Here is a 20746-nt window from a genome sequence, read left to right as displayed (position 1 = left end):
AACACAGAAACTTTAGAAACACAGTAAGATTTACCTTATTTTTGATAAGACTTTCATAGACACAAAATGTATTTATGCAACACTTTCCGCATTACATTAACAAGAAACAAAAGCTATGCGCTGCCATTACTAAAACCACAGGGAAGTCTTGTTTAACCAACAGTGTGCCTACCTTCAGGAGCCGTCGGCACTGACTGTGTGTATGCACTTAATGTCTACACACACACATCCCTTTCCAGAATAGAAAAGTCACTTAGGTTTCATCAAGTATAAAATATCATGCATATAGTTTAGGATAAAATTGAGTTTTAGAAAGGAAAATATTTTCCTTTTCTGGCTGTGCCATGCAGCTTGCGGGATCTTAGTCCCCACCAGGGAGCAAAATCATGCCCCCTGCTGTGGAAGCAGAGTCCAAACCACTGGACTGCCAAGGAAGTCCTTTTCTAGGTTGCTTTGATAATGTTTAATTCAAAATCAATTTTAAAAGCTAAGTATTACTAGCATTCACATGATAAAGATATTTTCTAAACCACGAATTTCAAGTAAGACTCAGCTAAAAATAAGGTTTCTGATATACAATATGGAAAAGTTCTAGATTTGGGTAGTTTTTCCTTTTCACAAAGTTTTCAATGATGTAAAGCAGACAATTGGAGAAGGAAATGGTAACCCACTCCAGTATTTTTGCCTGGAGAACCTCATGGGGAAAGGAGACTAGCAGGCGATAAAGAGAGTCCATGAAGTTGCAGAGCCAGATACAACTTAGCAACCAAACAAACAAAGGAGGTACACAACAGCAAGCTGTTAAATTTTAAAAGCTGACTCAATAAAGGCAAACTTATTAAAAACTTAATCTAAAATATCAAATAAGACAAGTTCTAGGGTTTGACTTTTTCAGTTACAAACAAGGCACAGGAAATTGTAGGGAAAATGTATGACAACGCTTCAACTACAAAAGGGTAGTGATAACTTTCACTTACTTTAAATTTAAAAATACATATATTTTAAATTCAGAACCTGTGGTGCTCATACTCTTTCTTATATATATAATTGTAGTCCTAGTAAGAAAAGCAGGTAATAAATAATAATAATAATAAACAATAATAAAACATCCATGTTTAAAGACAATACTATACACAAATAACAAACTTCAAAAATATAATACAATGAAATTCACACGTCATTAAATTCACGCCTATCGTAACGGCTCAGTAAATGCATTAGGGTTTTTGTACTACTTTCAGAATTGGTAGTATAGACGTCACATGGGCCACTTTAAGTCTAATTAATTGGAAGTCCCTGATATTACGAGTCTAGTTAATCAGCTCTCACATTATTATCTTTGTTTTTTTCTAACTTATCCATAAGAGTTCAACAGTCACAGTAACCTATCTCAAAAAATCCTCTTGAAATAGCTAAGAAAAAGACGGTGATAACCCTATTTTCTAATCAAAATTAGGAAGCATGGAGATGGAATCTGACTTGTGGAAGAAGTATTAAGCCATCAGTGGAATCAATACTTAACATTCAATTTTCTGGTTAGTAAAGGATCAAACACAAAGACCTTCCCCAAAATGAGGCCTACAGAGCAGGACTGCTCTCGGAAGCGATGGACGCCTCTGCTTTTCGGGGACTCATGTGACAAACCTGAGTCAGGGACACAGGTGAGCACTCCCAGCTCCTCCCGTGCTTGGAGCTTTCCCGCTACTCCAGCCTCTGCTCACGCCGCCATCCCCAGGGCTCTCCTCCTGCCCCGCGACCCTACTCCCACAGACACTGTCATGCTGCTGCCGCCCCCGCAGCACCGACAGCCGCTTAGAGCGACATCGATTCTCCTCACGCCTACTGTGGACACTGGAATGAAGCAGGGACACTCTCTCCCAAGAACACTGCACTGAACATCTAGGAGATGCTCAACATGTGCTTCCTGAATGAATCAATGAACGGACTCTCAGCGACACCCACGTCCTGAGAAAAAGGCTTTAACAGATAGTATCTATAAAATCCAAATGCATCACAAACCAGGCTAAGAGGCGTCTTTGGAATTTCCTACAACAATCATTACCCCAGGAGTTGAAGACTTGGTGGACTGAAAAAAGCAACAAGACCAGTAAACTGCACCTGAAGACAGGGATAACAATGTAATATTTATACTATGCCCTCCCACTGTCCTCTCCTATACTGGTGAGGTTTATATTTAAATCTTTCTGGATTGAATGAGGAATCATGAGATTTTCTGGAACGTGAGTTCCTGCCTCTGTGCATTTAGGCTTTATAAAACAATGCTGAAGGACCTATTATATGGCACAAGGAAGTATACTTAATATAATAACCTACAAAGGAAAAGAATCTAAAAAAGATACATACATATACAAATAAACACACATATAAATATGTATGACTGAATCACTTTGCTAGATACTTGAAATTAACACACCACTGTAAATCAACTATACTTCAATAAAAATAATTTTTTTTAAATAAAAAAAAATGCTGAGAGAAACAAGTGTGGTTCTTCTAAGACGTAATAGCAGGGAAAAACACCTGAATAAAACCTGAGGCTATAACATCATCTGGCTTGAAGATTACTACTGTCAAATTGCTTTAATATACGTAATTTGAACATATGCCTACCTCTACTAGTATTTATAGGTCCACCGCGCATAGCCAAAACCAGCTTCAAGGTACAACCTTCTGAAATGCTGCGGATAATTAACACACACAAAAAAAACCACAAACATCAAAATACATTCAGTGTTAAATATACACATACTTATGTGTTGGTTTATCAGGCATAGTGCCTACTCTAAAAGATTTTTTAAAAGATATAGCAATGTGCATAAATATAAAATGTTAACTTATTTACTTGCATAAATAATGAAAACATGAAGTTCTCATAAAACTTAAATATGAAATGAATAAAAAGTATGAAAAGGACCTCTGTGGTTTAGCCTCATCATTTCACATGTTAGGCCCTAAGAAGAAAAGAAGCTGTTAAGACCCAAAGTGTCAGAAATAACAGATCTAACTAATAAAAATAGAAAAACTGCCAATCTACAAGCTCCCAATGCCCAGTGCTCTCCCAGCTATTCCACATGGCCTCTGACCTTTTTGTTTTAGGAAAGAATGAAGAATTATGTGAGAGCAGGGAGAAAGACAAAAGGTCAGACAGCATACTTGCAATCACTGATGCCCAGAGTGTCACTTAGTGTCGCATCAGGAGAGCTTAAGAAAAATGAGAGACATGAAGAGCAATACTCCCTTTACCCAGTACACTTGGGAAAACGAAGGAAAAGGAATGAAGCCAGGTGGGAATAAGTCAATATTCAAAGAAGGGCAGAAAGAAGGTAAGATAAGAAGGAAGTCTAAAAATGCAGGGGTAAACAGCTTGGTATAAATAGTGAAAAGGTGAAACAAAGAACCAGAGGACAAGGACCAGGTGGCATGGGTATGGAGCCAACACATCTTAAAGCATGGAATTTACACTGAGATCCAGGGCCAAGAATTATTCAGAAGAAGACGAGACATGATTCAAGGATTCAGAAGAAAATCAAAGGTAAATGGAGTCATAATTCTGAGCATCTATAAAACATCTGATATGCAATTACACTCACTTGTAATCATTCAAGCAATAATCATCTTCAAGTTCCATGTTATTCCAAATTAAGTGCTGCTGACAGATGGGAATACCTTAGGGGAAGGTTATAAAGAAATTGGTTAAAACTTCAATAGAATCTTTGGAAGAGTATGATACAAATCTATTTCATTAAATAAATAATAATAAACACAATTCTAAACTGAATGACAGATGCTTAGCTAAAACGTACAGCATTGTAGGAAAAAGGCGTGGCTAAAAGCAGATGAGGTTCCATCCACTCACTAGAGAAGGGCAGTGAGAACAGTATGTGTCAGTAGCTCTCTGGCCTTGAAACAAAGTTTAAGAATAGGAAGTCATTTTAAAAAATATCTTGAAATCAGCTCTGAAGAGTTTAGATCTAAGGCCTAGAGAACAGTTCTCAACATTGCAAAGTACAGCCTCATTTAGTTATATTTAGCATTAAAAGTGTATTACAAGTAGAAGGTGAGCAATCTGGGTGAAGGGGGTTAAATGTGTAAAGTGCAAGCTATAAAATAAGAAAAGTCATGGGAATATAATGCACAACATGCAGACTATAGTTAATAAGAGTGTGTTGTATATCTAAAAGTTGCTAAAAGCATAGGTCCTCAAATTTTTCATCATTAAGAAAACAAATTTTTGTAACTGTATGGTGATGGATGTTAACTATCAACTAGACTTATTGCATTGATCATTTTACAATACAGCAGCCCCTGGGTATCCGAGGGATACTGGTTCCAGTCCCCCACAAATACCAAAATCCCTGGATGTTTAAGTACCTTATATATAAAATGACATAGCATTTATTTGTACATAACCTTAAACTCATCCTCCTGTATACTTTAAGTCATCTCTAGACTACTTACAATACTTAATACAATATAAACACTACGTAAATAGTTGCTAATGATGTAAATTCAAGTTTTGCTTTTTGCAATTTTCTGTAATTTTTCCCCAATATTTTCAATCCATAGTTGATTAAATCCTGCAGAACCAGAGGGTATGAGGTGCCAACTTTATATACAAATATCAAATCATTATGCTGTATACCTCTGAAATAATATAATGTCAATTATATCTATATTTAAAAATACAACATTTAGTTTACTTGGCCTTAAGTATTTGTATTCTAAAAGTCTGTTCCCAGACCAGCATGTATACATGGAATAATGATTGTTTATATGTGAGATTATTTAGTGATTCAGATGCATCTTTCGTACCTCTTCCAAATAGAAAAGTCAATAATCTTGAAACAGGGCACAGAATATAATTTACCATAAAACATTAATATATTAGAAAATTCCTTCCACCTTGAATGGGATTATAGTCCATAACCGCATATTAACATGCCTTTTGTACTCTGAACACTGCTGCTGCTGCTGCTGCTGCTGCTAAGTCGCTTCAGTCGTGTCTGACTCTGCGACCCCATAAATGGCAGCCCACCAGGCTCCCCCGTCCCTGGGATTCTCCAGGCAAGAACACTGGAGTGGGTTGCCATTTCCTTCTCCAATGCAGGAAAGTGAAAAGTGAAAGTGAAGTCACTCAGTCGTGTCCGACCCTCAGCGACCCCATGGATTGCAGACTTCCAGGCTCCTCCGTCCATGGGATTTTCCAGGCAAGAGTACTGGAGTGGGGCACCACTGCCTTCTCCGAGTCTGAACACTAGTAAAGAATAATTTAATCTTGAAAAAAAAGTGTATTATGGACTATTTTCAGGCTTACTTGGTGGCTCAGATGGTAAAGAATACAACTGCAACGCAAGAGACCTGGGTTCAATCCCTGAGTCATGAAGATACCGTGGAGAAGGAATGACTACCCACTCCAGTATTCTTGCCTGGACAAGAATACTTGAGAAGAGTTGGACATGACTGAGCAACTGAGTATGCACACACATGGGCAATTTTCAATGCTGAAAATTATGGTCTACAAGACAGTGTCTTCGCATCTCCGTGATGCTGAAAAAGTGTTAAGGCAGAACCCACATCTGAGTGTGTGTGTGCATGCACTCAGTTGTGCCCAACCCTCTGGGACCCGTGGGCTGGAGCCCACCAGGCTTCTCTGTCCATTGTTTCCAGGCAAGAATACTGGAGTGAGTTGCCATTTCCTACTCCAGAGGGTCTTCCCGACCCAGGGATCCAACCGGCATCTCTTGCATCTCCAGCACTGGCAGCTGGATTCTTTACCACTGCAGCACCTAGGAAGCCCAGATTCCATACTTCAGCGTAAACTTCTTTTTCTGCAAACTGTACATTTGAATCCCTGAAGACTATACTAGCCAGAGTGAGCATTATACTAAAGAGAACATTTAATGGTTGATATGTTGATGAATACCTTTTCCAAATATTTCACATACTGCCTTCTCAAGTTACTTTTGCTTATGATGCTACAAAAAAAGTTGACTAGAATGACAGCAGTAAATGCAATATGTGTTAGTTTTTATTATTATAAGCTAGGCACTGTTATAAATGCTTGACCTGTATTATCATAATGTAACTGCAACAATAATAATCTTGTGAAGCAGGCAACACTACGATATATATTTCACAAATGCTAAAACTGAAGCACTGAGAGACTAAGTAACACCTGGAGAGTGTGGATTAGAGATGTAAGCCCCAACAGGCTAACTCCAGAGACTGCAGTCAACCTTTATGCTGATCAGTCTGAAGATAAGCCAGTCTCCACAAAGCAAAAGTAGCTGTCTGGGTGTATGTTTAAGTAGTATTGCCTGTTAGTAGACCTGCTGATGCTGCTGCTAAGTCACGTCAGTCGTGTCCGCCTCTGTGCGACCCCATAGACGGCAGCCCACCAGGCTCCCCCGTCCCTGGGATTCTCCAGGCAAGGACACTGGAGTGGGTTGCCATTTCCTTCTCCAATGCATGAAAGTAAAAAGTGAAAGTGAAGTCCTGAACGGCTACTAAACATTCTTCAAATGTTCCAAAAGATCATGAAATACAGCCCATGGGCTCAGGAGGTGGATATACATGTATCTCCCAACTGGGAACAGTTCACTTTTTTTGCTTGCCTGGAAAATCCCATGGATGGAGGAGCGTGGTAGGCTGCAGTCCATGGGGTCGCTAAGAGTCGGACACGACTGAGCGACTTCACTTTCACTTTTTCACTTTCATGCATTGGAGAAGGAAATGGCAACCCACTCCAGTGTCCTTGCCTGGAGAATCCCAGGGGCGGGAGAGCCTGGTGGGCTGACGTCCATGGGGTCACACAGAGTCGGACACGACTGAAGTGACTTAGCAGTAGCAGCAGCAAGAAAGAATGCCGCTGAGGAAAGGCTTTTAAGCTAGAATTATTTCATGTTAAAAGTACTTTAATATTTTAAAAAACTTAGTGCTTCCCTGGTGGCTCAGTGGTAAAGAATCTGCCTGCCAATGCAGGAAACAAGGCAGGTTTGATCCCCCCTCCGGAAAGATCCCACATGCCGCGGGTAGCTGAGCCAGGACACCATAACTATTGAGTCTGCGCTCTAGAGCCCAGGAACTGCAACTCCTGAGCCCACAGGCCCCAGAGCCCATGGACCACAACAGAAGCCACTGCGATGAGAAGCCCATGGGCCACAACCGGAGAGTGGCCCCCACTCAGCACAACTACAGCAGAGCTCAAGCAGCAACACAGACCCAGCACAGCCAAAAATACATAAATAAATATTTTTTAAAAATTTGTTTAATATGCTGTGGTCATCTTTTCAACCTAAATTATAGGATTTTGCCAGAATAGCTAGATAAAAGCAATATGGGTAGGTAGTAAAGTGAAGTGAGGTGAAGTGAGGAAGTAGCTCAGTCATGTCCGACTCTGTGACCCCAGGGAATTCTCCAGGCAAGAATACTGGAGTGGGTAGCCATTCCATTCTCCAGGGGATCTTCCCAACTCAGGGATGGAACCGAGATTTCCCACATTGAACACAGATTCTTTACCAGCTGAGCCACAAGGAAAGCCCGGGAATACTGGAGTGAGTATCCTATCCCTTCTCCAGCAGATCTTCCTGACACAGGAATCAAACCGGGGTCTCCTGCATTGCAGCCGGATTCTCTACCAACTGAGCTATCAGGGAAGCCCACGGGTAGGTAAGACCATTATTTATTTAACCAACATTGTATAGCATTATTGTGTTAAAGAAAAAAAACTTTAAAACAGGATTAAAGACAAAGTAACAACACTGCTTAGATTAACTCCTATAATCACTATTAACAGAATCTAGCTATCAGTTAGCAAGCTAAAAATACAGAAGGTTGACATGCAAGACAGGGTGACAAGAATTGTGCAAGACTTGAGTTATGTTCCTGACGGGCACCTGAGTTGCTGGATGACCTTGAGGAAGTCATCAACCTCTGTGACCCTTAACCTCCTCATTTGCACGCTGAAAAATATTTGGGTTCTTTCTACTATGAACACTTTTAGAATCTCAAATATACAAAGTAAATCATATTCCTTTAATATAGGGTTGTTAGATTTAGCAAAGAGAAATATGGCATCCCTCTTTAAAGGTGGCCCTTTGCCTTTAAGCCCCAACTCTTAACTACATTCAGAAAAACTAATTCCTATTAAACAAACATGTCTTCCCAAAAGACAGATTCCATATATGTGATTTTTCCGTCAGTGTTTTTAGGACTTTTCACAAATTCAAGTATTTGTTTATGATAAAACAACTTATTAAAAAGACAACACAGAAATATTCAAAAGAAAATTAAAACTACATGCAGTCCTAAGTCCAATAAAATCTATATTCAATATTTGGGGTAAATTTCCTTTAAAAACTTATTCCTTTTAATAAAACTGGAACATACTTTGAGCTGTTTTATAAAGTTTTCACTTAATATACTGCATACATCTTTCATATCAATAAATGAAAATACACATTGTGTACAATGACTAGACGATATTCCAGTATGTGTTTCTGTCGTAAGTTTTATTTACCCAGTCCTTTGCTAAGATATATTTTCACACATCCAAATTTTTTACTGTTACAAAAAAAACTGTAATAATATACAAGTGTGCACGTATCTGTGAATGTGTGTGCGTCTGTGTGTGTGCGTCTTGGTCTACTTAGGCTGCCGTAACAAAAGACAACAGACTGGGCGGTTTAAACAACAGAGATTTATGTTTTCACAATTCTCAAGGCTGGGAAATCCAAGGTCAAAGCATAAGTTTCATTCTGAAACCACTTCTCTTAGCTTATAGGTGGCTGACATTTTTCTGTGAGCTCACGTTTTCTTCTTTATGAGCACGCCCAGAAAAAAGAATTCCCAGGTTATCTCTTCTAAAAAGGGCACTATACCCATTAAGGTGGGGAGGGTCCCCACACTAACAACCTCATCTAGCCATAATAATGACTCAAACATGTTTCTTGTGTCTTTTTTAGAATTTTCACACAGATATTTGTATGTTTGAGAACATGTTCATATCTACATTTATAAAATAAACCCAGAATCAATACCACTCATGGATAATTAAAGACAGTAGTGGACCATCGCTCCCCTTTCAATATTTTCTCCCAAAATAGTACAGAACAAAAAGAAGGGAAGTGAATCGACACAGAAACTAAGCCCTCAGCCCTCATAATTTGAAGACTGAGAATGTCTAAACTTCAAAATGACTGGAAATAAAAAGGGGCAATCTCTCTGTCCCAGAGTGGGAAGTCTTATGCTCCTGCTCCTGCAAGGCTGATGAAGAAAAACTGGAAAAGTTAATGCTAATGGCGGTATACAAGTTCAATACAAAACCATCACAAGGAAGAGGAAGGCATTTTAAGTCTGAAAAGTCTACAAAAAGGACTCACACCAGAAAACTGCCTACAAGTAAAGGACTTTTAAGGACAAACAATTTGAGGGAACTTCTATAGGAGGCAAAAAGCAAAAAAGGAAGAGCATCCATTAGTAATTTCAGTGTTCTGGGGGAAAAGAAACACTGGGTAAAAACTTAGAGTCCTGCAAGTACAAAGATAACCACAGAAGTGGAGACATTCATCTCTCCCCACCATCACCACAAAACAGACATAAAACATCTATGTAAATATCTGGACATTGTTAAACTGGCAGAGTACCATTAGACAGAATCTGTAGAATACCTGAACATCACAAAAATCAACAGGAGAAAAAATAACAAATCCACAGAAAGTTAATAGTAAAATCTAAAAAATGAAATTCTGCACCTATCAACCAGGGTAAACTTTACCCAGAACAATAACTGTGAAGGAAAACTGTAAGGCCACACCCTAAGCATACTAAAGCATCTGAAATATTCAGTACTCTGAATCAGGAATTCAGAAATTAAGGACAGAAAATGTCCAAAAAGGAAGAGGAGATAAAATGATTGCCGACAGAACTAAGAAAAGACAGTGGACAGTGCAGGCGAAAAGACGAGAGACGGTGCAGGCAAAAAGGAAACAGTGTACTGTGGAGTTTACAACACACGTAAGAGAAAATGCCTGACAGTAAAAGCATAAGGCCATCAGGGGAGAAATGAAAGCAACCGATTGTGAGGTTCTTGTAAGATACGTGAAATGGTATATCACTTGAAGACAGAAAATAAGTAAAGATGTGTATTACAGACCACCAAAGCCAATAGCTAAAATATTAGGGCAAAGAGTTATAATTGATAAGCCAACAAAGGAGAACAAAATAGAATGATAACAAATACTCAATTTATTCAAAACAAATGTGGAAAGAGGGAAAAGGGAATAAAGAACAAATGGAACAAACAGAAGACAATAAAATGACAAACTAAAACCTAATCACAGCTACAGTCATCATAGATGAAGTGGCCTAAATTAAGCTGAAAGGTAAAAGGCAAACAGATTGGATTAACTAGAAATAAAAACAAAACTCAATTATACGCTGCTTGCAAGAAACAGACATCTTAAATGTAAAGCCATAAACAGATTAAAAGGACAGAAAAACATATTTTATGCTGACTACTAATCAAAAAATTCTGAACTGATGATATTAACATCAGATATGGTGGATTTTAGGGTAAAAATTATCAGCAAGGATAAAGAATTTAATCTCACAATAATGAAGAGGTCAATAAACTCAAGAGGACATACAATCTGAAAAATGTATGCACTCGATTACAGAGCTTCAAAACACATGAATCAGAGGTTGACAGCACTGGAAGGAGAAAAAGATAAATTCACAATTCTAGCTGGAGATGTCAATACTCCTCTCCCCAAAGTTGACAGAATAAGTAAATACACAGAACATATACAACACTACCACAGAAATTGATCTGACTGACATCTGTAGAACACTGCACACATCAATAACAGGATACATACTCTTCCCAAGTGCATAGGTAACATTTACCACGATAGACAGTATTGTGGACCACAGAACAAGTTCCTAAATTTTAAAAGAATGAAAATTATGCAGAATTAAATTATAACCCAATGTAAGAAAAATTTCTAGAAATTCTCCAAATTTTTAGAAACTAAGCAACATATTTCAAAATAACCCATGGATCAAAAAAGGTGTCAAAAGGAAAATTAGAAAATAATTTGAACCAAATGAAAATGAAAACACAACGTATCAAAATATATGAAAAAGCAAGAAGACAGTAGTACTTAGGAGGAAACAAAGCACTAAATAGCAATATTTCGTAAGAAGAAATGAATCACATCAATAACCTTGGTCTCAAGAAATTATAAAGAGAGTAAATTAAATCCAAAGTAAGCCAAAACATTAATAAAAATCAAAACAGAATTCAATGAAATAGAAAAAAGAAAAACAGGAGGAAAAAATCAAAACAAAATCTGATTCTTTAAGAAATTCACTAAAATTAATAAAGGCTAATTTGTTAAATAATATGCAAATTACCAGTATCAGGAATGAAAAGGGTAACATCATTACAGACTACACAGATATTGAAAGAATAAGGGAATATTATGAACTCTATGCCAATAAAATTTAACAGATCAACAAAATCCTTGAAAGATGCAAACTACCCAAACTCACTCAAGAAAAAGATAATCTGAATAGCCCTGTATTTATTAGAGATAGCTTCACATTTGAGGCTATAACACCAATTATGCTCTATCTAAAAACTGCAAAGGAAAGAATAGCCCCAATTCATTCAATGAAGACACTACTTCCCTACCAAAACCAAGCACATTATAAAATAAAATCAATATTCTTCATGAAAAAAATATACAAATATTCTGACACAGTCTTAACAAACAACAATATATTAAAAAGATATACAATATGATCAAGTCAAGGGAATTCTAGAAATGCTAGTTTAATATTTTAAAAATCAGTGTAATTGGGGCTTCCCTGGCAGTCCAGTGGTTGAGACTCTGCTGTCAATGCTGGGAGCGCAGGTCTGATCTCTGACTGGGAAACTAGCCCTGCCTGCTGCGGTGTGGCAAATCAACACAAGTGAACCTTTACAGGAAAATACAGAAGAAATTGTTTGTGATCTCAGATTGACATATTCATAGATATGATATCCATTTTCATATCCATAAATTGGACTTCAGCAAAATTAACATTTTGCTTTTCAAAAGATACTGTTAAGAGAATAGAGACAAGCCACAGTCTGGGAGAAAAATCTCAGCAAAATGTGTAAACTTGTATTTGGAATAAAGAACACTTAAAACTCAACCATTTTTTAAATGGGTAAAAGAAATGAATAGACACTTTAACAAAGAATATATAAGGATGGCAAATAAGTTCATGAAGATGCTCAATATCACTAATCATTAAGGAAACGCAAATGAAAACCACAATGAGATATCACTACACACCTACTAGAAGGACGGAAAAAAGATTGACTATACCCAGTGAAGGACATAAAGGAAAAAAATATTCCTGCTTCTCCGCAACTGTCCTCCTCACTCCAGCCAGGGGAAACGGTGGTTCTGTGCGTGGCACGGTTTACTCCTCCGCCTTCTGTCAACGCTTTACTTGCAGAGATAGTGTTTCCTTGCCCCTTTCTGACCTTTATGTAAGTAGAATCATACTGTGCTCATCCGTCTTGTTTTTTTTAGTTCGCCATTGTTCTCAATTTATCCATGCCGTGTACAAAGCTACTATTTCATTAGTTTTCCTTGTTGTCAATTCACAGAATTTGATCCCACCATATGACACAATATTTACATATACCACAACTTATGCATTCTAGCGTAGTCCCTCAGCTTGTTGCTAGATTTCTGACATTATCAACAAGACTACCAGGAATATCCCTCCTCAAGACTTGTTCACATGTTTAACTTTGAAATGTATTTTACAAAACAACTTTACTAATACAGACACACCAGCTTTCTTCAGGTTAGTATTTTCCTGATATATCTTTTCCAATTCTGCTTTCAACATTTTGAGAACCTTTTATTTTAGATTAGGTCTCTGGCAAACAGCATTTCATATGATTTTTAAAAAAAACCAGTCTGCTAATAGCTTTTCAATTAGAAAGTTGTATCCATTTTACCTTAGGGGGATTACTGACATATTTCTATTCATTTTTACTACCTTATTTTGTGCATTCTAATTGCTCTGCTTTATCTCTTGCCTCCTTTATGTATTAATTCTGAATGATGAGAAAAGGTGAGGCACTTCTGTCATTTTGAAATTAATTCTATTTCTAATCTCAAGTGATGAATTTAGAAATTTAAATGATCATATTTAACAAAATAAAGTCTAAAAGCTAATCACATCTTTATCCTCCTCATGAACAACGCTGAGAGCCTTATGACTTCCAATACGAACAATTCCACCTTGATTTGCATGCCAGTTACTAGGATTTTTTTTTTTAATTTTATTTTATTTTTAAAACCTCAAACACTATTTTTTCAAACCTTCATATACTGCTTTTTTAAGTAAATGTTTATTTAGATTTTCCCAAAAATATGCCATTCCATCTTGCATCATCAACTTCCTTTAGGGATCATTTGCATTCTAAAATATATCCTTCAGAAGTCCCTTTGGCAAGAATTTGTTGTTAGGAAATTCAAGCTTTGTTTTTGTTTGGAAATGTCTTTATTTTGTCTTCACCCCTGGAAGTTAAATTCAGTTCTAAGTAGAAACTGTTATTTCTCTCAGCACTGTGCAGATAATATTCCACTGTCTTCTGGTTTCTATTATTGTTGCTGAAAAATCAATTGTCATGCCCAGATCTTGGTTTTTAATACCATACTCCAAAAAAAGGAACCAGAGCTTCTTGAAGAAATGGCTACTTCTAAGATAGGGCAAAAAATACACAAGATCATCCTAGAGCATCTTGCAATTCCAGAAAGCAGGTGGGGGAAAAAAAAAAAAAAAAAACAGTGGTTGTGCGATTTAGAGAACAAAGATTTACATCGGAGCTAACCTCCCACTCTGCTTAGATATACTTGAACTCGCAATGTCAATAATCTACCTCATCAGATTGTTTCTTCCTGTTTCTTCTATACCACACATAAATTTTTATAGAGCCCCAGGTTACTATAAGATTCAAAGACAATTGTACACATAAATACCATGCTTACCATAAATATTCTGTTTACTGACCACCTGCAATTAGATTCATAATTAATAATAAAATGAAACTTTTTAATTCCTCTAAGTATGGAAATAAAAGTGTACCTCCAAAACTTCAGGGGTCAAAGAAGACACAAGGAAACATATGAGAAATTTAAAAGCACTAGGACTTTAAAAACACAATAATCAGAAAACTTAATTTTTAAAAATGGGCAAAGATTGAATAGAAACTTTACCAAAGAATATGTAATCAACAGGAAAATAGAAATATGCTCAAAATCATTAGTTAGGGAGACGCAAATTAAAACCACAATGAGATATAACCAGGATCTATTAAAATGGCAAAAAAGAAACAAAACACCCAGACAATACCATGTTCTGATGATACAGAGCAACAAGAAATTTTAGACACTACTCACAGGAATACAAAATGGTACAGCCACTCTGGAAAGGTTGGCAGTTTCATATTAAGTTAAAAAACCACTTACAACACAACTCAGCAATTCTACTCATAAATACTGACCCAGGTGAAATGAAAACTTCAGTTCAGTTCAGTTCAGTCGCTCAGTCGTGTCCAACTCTTTGCGACCCCATGAACTGCAGCACGCCAGGCCTACCTGTCCATCACCAACTCCTGGAGTTCCCTCAAACTCACGTTCATCAAGTCAGTGATGCCATCCAGCCATCTCATCCTCTGTTGTCCCCTTCTCCTCCTGCCCCAAATCCCTCCCAGCATCAGAGTCTTTTCCAATGAGTCAACTCTTCGTATGACGTGGCCAAAGTACTGGAGTTTCAGCTTCAGCATCATTCCCTCCAAAGAAATCCCAGGGCTGATCTCCTTCAGAATGGACTGGTTGGATCTCCTTGCAGTCCAAGGGACTCTCAAGAGTCTTCTCCAACACCACAGTTCAAAAGCATCAATCCTTCGGCGCTCAGCCTTCTTCACAGTCCAACTCTCACATCCATACATGACCACTGGAAAAACCATAGCCTTGACTAGACGGACCTTTGTTGGCAAAGTAATGTCTCTGCTTTTGAATATGCTATCTAGGTTGGTCATAACTTTCCTTCCAAGGAGTAAGCGTCTTTTAATTTCATGGCTGCAGTCACTATCTGCAGTGATTTTGGAGCCCCAAAAAATAAAGTCTGACACTGTTTCCACTGTTTCCCCATCTATTTCCCATGAAGTGATGGGACCAGATGCCATGATCTTCGTTTTCTGAAGGCTGAGCTTTAAGCCAACTTTTTCACTTTCATCAAGAGGCTTTTGAGTTCCTCTTCACTTTCTGCCATAAGGGTGGTGTCATCTGCATATCTGAAGTTATTGATATTTCTCCCGGCAATCTTGATTCCAGCTTGTGCTTCTTCCAGTCCAGCGTTTCTCATGATGTACTCTGCACAGAAGTTAAATAAACAGGGTGACAATATACAACCTTGATGTACTCCTTTTCCTATTTGGAACCAGTCTGTTGTTCCATGTCCAGTTCTAACTGTTGCTTCCTGACCTGCATACAGATTTCTCAAGAGGCAGATCAGGTGATCTGGTATTCCCATCTCTTTCAGAATTTTCCACAGTTTATTGTGATCCACACAGTCAAAGGCTTTGGCATAGTCAATAAAGCAGAAATAGATGTTCTTCTGGAACTCTCTTGCTTTTTCCATGAGCCAGCGGATGTTGGCAATTTGATCTCTGGTTCCTCTGCCTTTTCTAAAACCAACTTGAACATCAGGAAGTTCACGGTTCACATATTGCTGAAGCCTGGCTTGGAAACTTATGCACCCATAAAAAACTGTCATGAAACTTAAAAATGGCTTTATTCAACATCACCAGCAAGTGAAGGGTCCCTCAACTTAGGAATGAAGAAGTGTAGGATATCCATACAATGGAACACTATTCAGCCATAAAAGAATGAACTACTGATACGCAGAACAATATGAATAAATCTCAAATGCATGTGTATCATATGTATAAGCAAAAGAAAGCTGACTCAAAAGGTTACATACTATTGTATACAGCTATACGAAATTTTGGAAATGGTAAAATTATGAGGACAAAAACACATCAGTAGATGCCAGGTACCAGGTCTGAAGGCAAGTTGACCACAAAGGCACAGAAGAATTTTGGTGGGTGATGGAACTGTTCTGTACCTGGATCATGGTGGGAGTTACATGACAGTATCGTTTGTCAACACTGACAGAACTATGAACATAGACTAGTTATGGGATGAACTGTGTCCCCCAGGAGTTCATATGCTTAAGTCCTAACCCTCAGAACCTCAGCATCTGACCTTACTTGTAGAGAGTCTTCACAAATTAATCAAGTTAAGATGAAGTCATTAGGGAGGGCCCTAATTCAGTATGATTGGTGTCATTATAAAAAGGGGAAATCTGGAGATAGACACAGACATATACAGGGAGATGTAAAGAGACTGGGGTGATGCTTCTGCAAGTCACGGAACAAAAAAGACTACCAGAAAACCACCAGGTGCTAGGCAAAAGGCATGTTCTGGATTTTCCCTCAGAGCCCTCAGAAGGAACTAATAATACCAACACCCTGATCTTGGACTTTAAGCCTCTGAAAATATGAGACAATAAATTTCTATTCTTTAACCCACTTGGTTTGTGGTACCTTTTTATGGCAGCCCAAGAAAACGAATATAATACTAAAAATAGTGAATTTTACAATATGCAAAATTGTATAATATATAAAATTATATTTATATATTCAGTAAAAAGTGGAGTAAAAGAGTTTGCTAGATCTTGGAGACAAATGAAAACATGTTATATTATTGGTCAGAATATTGGGAGTGAGTATAAACTACAAAAAGTGATCAAATCATATACAAGCAACTCATGCAGCTCAATAACAGAAAAATAAACAACCCAATCAAAAAATGGACCAAAGAACTAAACAGACATTTCTCCAAAGAAGACATACAGATGGGTAACACACACATGAAAAGATGCTCAACATCAATCATTATCAGAGAAATGCAAATCAAAACCACTATGAGGTACCATCTCATGCAGGTCAGAATGGCTGCCATCAAAAAGTCTACAAGCAATAAATGCTGGAGAGGGTGTGGAGAAAAGGGAACCCTCTTACACTGTTGGTGGGAATGCAAACTAGTACAGCCACTATGGAGAACAGTGTGGAGATTCCTTAAAAAACTGGACATAGAACTGCCTTATGACCCAGCAATCCCACTGCTGGGCATACACACCAAGGAAACCAGAATTGAAAGAGACACGTGCATCCCAATGTTCATCACAGCACTGTTTATAACAGCCAGGACATGGAAGCAACCTAGATATCCACTGGCAGACGAATGGATAAGAAAGCTGTGGTACATATACACAATGGAATATTAACTCAGCCATTAAAAAGAATGCATTTGAATCAGTTCTAATGAGGTGGATGAAATTGAAGCCTATTATACAGAGTGAAGTAAGTCAGAAAGAAAAACACCAATACAGTATATTGACACACATATATGGAATTAAAAAAAAAAATGGTACTGACGAATCTATATGCAAGGCAGCAAAAGAGACACAGATGTAAAAACAGACTTTTGGACTCTGTGGGAGAGGGAGAGGGGAGACTGTATGAGAGCGCAGCATTGAAACACGTGTATTATCACACGTGAAATAGAAGGCCAGTGCAAATTCGATGCATGAAGCAGGGCATTCAAAGCTAGTGCTCTGGGACAACTCTGAGGGGTGGGGTGGGGAGGGAGAGGGAGGGGGTTCAGGATGGTGGGACACATGTGCACCCGTGGCTGATTCACGCGATGCATGGCGAAAACCACCACAGTACTGTAAAGTAATTAGCCTATAATTAAAATAAATAAATTATTTTTAAGTGATTAAATGTATCCAATCCTATATATAACTGTGGTTACAGAGCCCCTAACATAATTTTTAAATAGTAAAAAATAAATATTTCTGGCAAAACAAACTCTGAGAATTTAATGTCAACAAAATTCCACCTATGAAAACTTGTAGGATTTGGCTAACACAGTTCTTGGAAGGAAATTTTAAATCATAAATGGTTACATTTAGAAGAAAGTTTAGACTTCCAGTTTTATGTAAAACATGTAAAGGGCATGTGAGCTGCCACTCCCATCCTTACAATAAGAAAAAGGTTGAACAAACTGAAATTCAACAAACAACTTTTCTTGGAGCCACCAGAAAAATGAGGCAGGATGGCAAACCACCACGTCCAAACCTACAGATAGGAAAATCCAGAGAGTTACAGCCAAGATCTGCTTACCTGAAGCAGAAGCCTCCAGAGACATAAGCTGGCAGGAAAATGTAAACGGCAGTTTCAGGATCTGGTAGGGGCTGAGTATGGCTAACACGGGACTGAGGAGTCCCTGAAGTCACAGTCTTAGTGGAGCTGTAGCACTTTTGAGAGTTTTATCTCTAGAAACTGCATGAGGTTCTTACTCAGAAGTCAAGAAAGTTCCCCTATAGCTTGGGCAGAGGGAGGGGGACATAAACATTATGAAAAATTCCAGAGTATTCTCCATAATGGAGGCCAACTCACTTTATTAGGGGCTGATCCCACCTGGTGAAAGGAGATTTCGGTGATTCCAGACTCCTCTGTTCTTGCTTTTTCACCTAAGTGATTATATGGTGGGGAAAGGTAAGAAGCTAAGAAAAACTTTGCCCCAGAGACATGGGCCCACTGAAAGACTGAGATTTAATCATTAGACAGCAGACAGTCTCCCCTCCCCAGTACCTTACCACCACACTAATAGGACCCTAGTGTAAAACAGCAGACTACAACAGAAAGGGCTCCAGCACGCAGATTCTTTCCAGGGAGGAGTTCTCAGGGCAACCCAAAGAGAACAGAGGAGGCAAAACAAGGAAACTGGAGGAGCCTGAAGCCTCACAGAGAGACAGTGCAATACTGGCACAGGGAGACCCATCAGGCGATCGACAGTTGCGTCTACACACAAAAATGGAAGAGAGACAGGCATTAAATTAGTGAGGAGAGGCTAGACTAGCTCAGTAGGTGGTATTTGGATAACTATTTATAAAAAAAAAAAAATGGACGCCTACTTGATACTGTATGAGGCAAAATAAAGTAGGTTAAATTGAACTTATCCCAGACCATGCCTAAAATGTCACTGGTTTAAGTGACATTTAACTTATTTTCTGCATAAGTTACATGTCTACTGCATGTCACGATGAGGGCTCTGCTCACCATAGCCACTCAGGGACTCAGGCTGATGGACACTTCCATCCATAGCTCACTGGTCAGAACTATTAACATGGTCCCATCTACTCAAAAACTGTCCAGGAGAACAATCCTATCCCATGAAGAGAAATCTTGATTAGGAAGCAGTAATGCCAATGACTTGATGGCAAGCCCAGGGGATCCACTGCCCGTGGCAATGAAGACCAGCTGACAATAATGTCTTACATTTCTTGGCACATTTTTTCTTTCCAAATTCCTATCCTCTGAGTACTATGTACTCTTCTCTACAGATCACCGCTCTACGTAATGATAAGCTCCAAACAATTTCCCTTCTCCGGAAACTCAGAACTAAAGCGCATCTCCTCCCAAGGGCACAGCATTTATATTGGTGAGCGCGTATCGCACTATCTCCACAGACTGACAGAGCACAGATGCTCTGCTAAGCGCTGTTCACTCAGTTCATTCGATCCTGAGAACAGCTCTTTGAAATAGCTATTATTATTATTCCCACTTTTAATTAGCACAACTGAGGTAAAGAGAGGGTAATTTACTCAGCTGGTAATCTGGAATCAGGCAGCGTGGCTTCAGTGCTCCTGGCCCATCGAGGCCCATTTAGATTCCCTTGTAAGTACTGCTCCTTCCTCATTAAGCCTCATCATGTCTATCCAGCACACTCCTTCAACCTTTCTCTGCAGTGCTCTCCATCTACCCTCTTCTCTTCTATGATGCTCTAGTTCCCAACTTCCCAAAGCTGCCCAACAGGAAGAGCACCGCAGCGGAACCACCATTCTCCTGAGTAACTGGGCCGAGCAGTGCCCCCTCTGCCCTATCCCAGTTTCCTCTATCTTGGGAGACTGCTCCAAAATGTTACTCTCAAATGTTGTCCAGGGTAGAAATAGAAAGATCCCCTACTAAAGGATTAGTATGTATTTTACCTGAAGGAATCCCTCTCGAAGCCTCCTGAAGAAGAGTGACTGTCCCTGCCCACATGCTGCAAGGAGTTACCAAAGCTTAAAGAACAGGAAGGAAAGAAGGGGTGAGGACTACAGGGTGGGGAACGGGAAAAGCAATTAAGGTCTACTGACCACTAGCGGGGCCTCCCACCTTTCCTTCCCTTGATGACAGTCCAACCCCTGGCAGAGAGAGTTGATCCTACGTCTCCAGGTACCTGAGTGAACTGCTCACAGGTGGGTGAGTCTCAGGTGTGAGTTTGTCTTCTACGTTGCTTCTCTGATGGCTAAGCACGCTAATCCTGGTTTGCAGGCATTTCCAGCCTACGTGAGGAACACAGTGGCGTTTTCTGTAATAAGGATTGTCTCTCCTCCCAGGTGGTGCAGTGGTAAAGAATCTGCTTGCCAATGCAGAAGACACAAGAGACTCAGGTTCGATCCCTGGGTCGGGAATATTCCATGGAGAAGGAAATGGCAACCCATTCCAGTATTCTTGCCTGGGAACTCCCATGGCCAG

General features: G+C 38.8%; 1 protein-coding gene across 15 annotated transcripts in view; it reads right to left on the bottom strand.

Moving 5' to 3' along the window:
- Positions 1–20746, bottom strand: part of ZFAND4 (zinc finger AN1-type containing 4) — a 51384-nt gene that overhangs the window by 22524 nt on the left and 8114 nt on the right. For 13 of the 15 annotated variants that reach the window (XM_044942440.2, XM_044942446.2, XM_044942443.2 and 10 more), the window contains 2 exons: positions 3612–3687; positions 2632–2699 (listed from right to left, as the gene is read on the bottom strand). The exons of 1 other annotated variant lie outside the window; for it this stretch is intronic. In XM_044942440.2, coding sequence (XP_044798375.2) covers positions 2632–2699; positions 3612–3687 — 144 coding nt within the window. The remainder of the gene's footprint in view (positions 1–2631; positions 2700–3611; positions 3688–20746) is intronic. One more of the 15 variants, XM_044942447.2, reaches the window with a different exon arrangement.

The sequence above is a fragment of the Bubalus bubalis genome, chromosome 4, assembly GCF_019923935.1.
Source record: "Bubalus bubalis isolate 160015118507 breed Murrah chromosome 4, NDDB_SH_1, whole genome shotgun sequence".
Classification (NCBI taxonomy): domain Eukaryota; kingdom Metazoa; phylum Chordata; class Mammalia; order Artiodactyla; family Bovidae; genus Bubalus; species Bubalus bubalis.
Note: the sequence above shows the minus strand (reverse complement) of the source record. Positions and strands in the feature narration are given on the sequence as shown.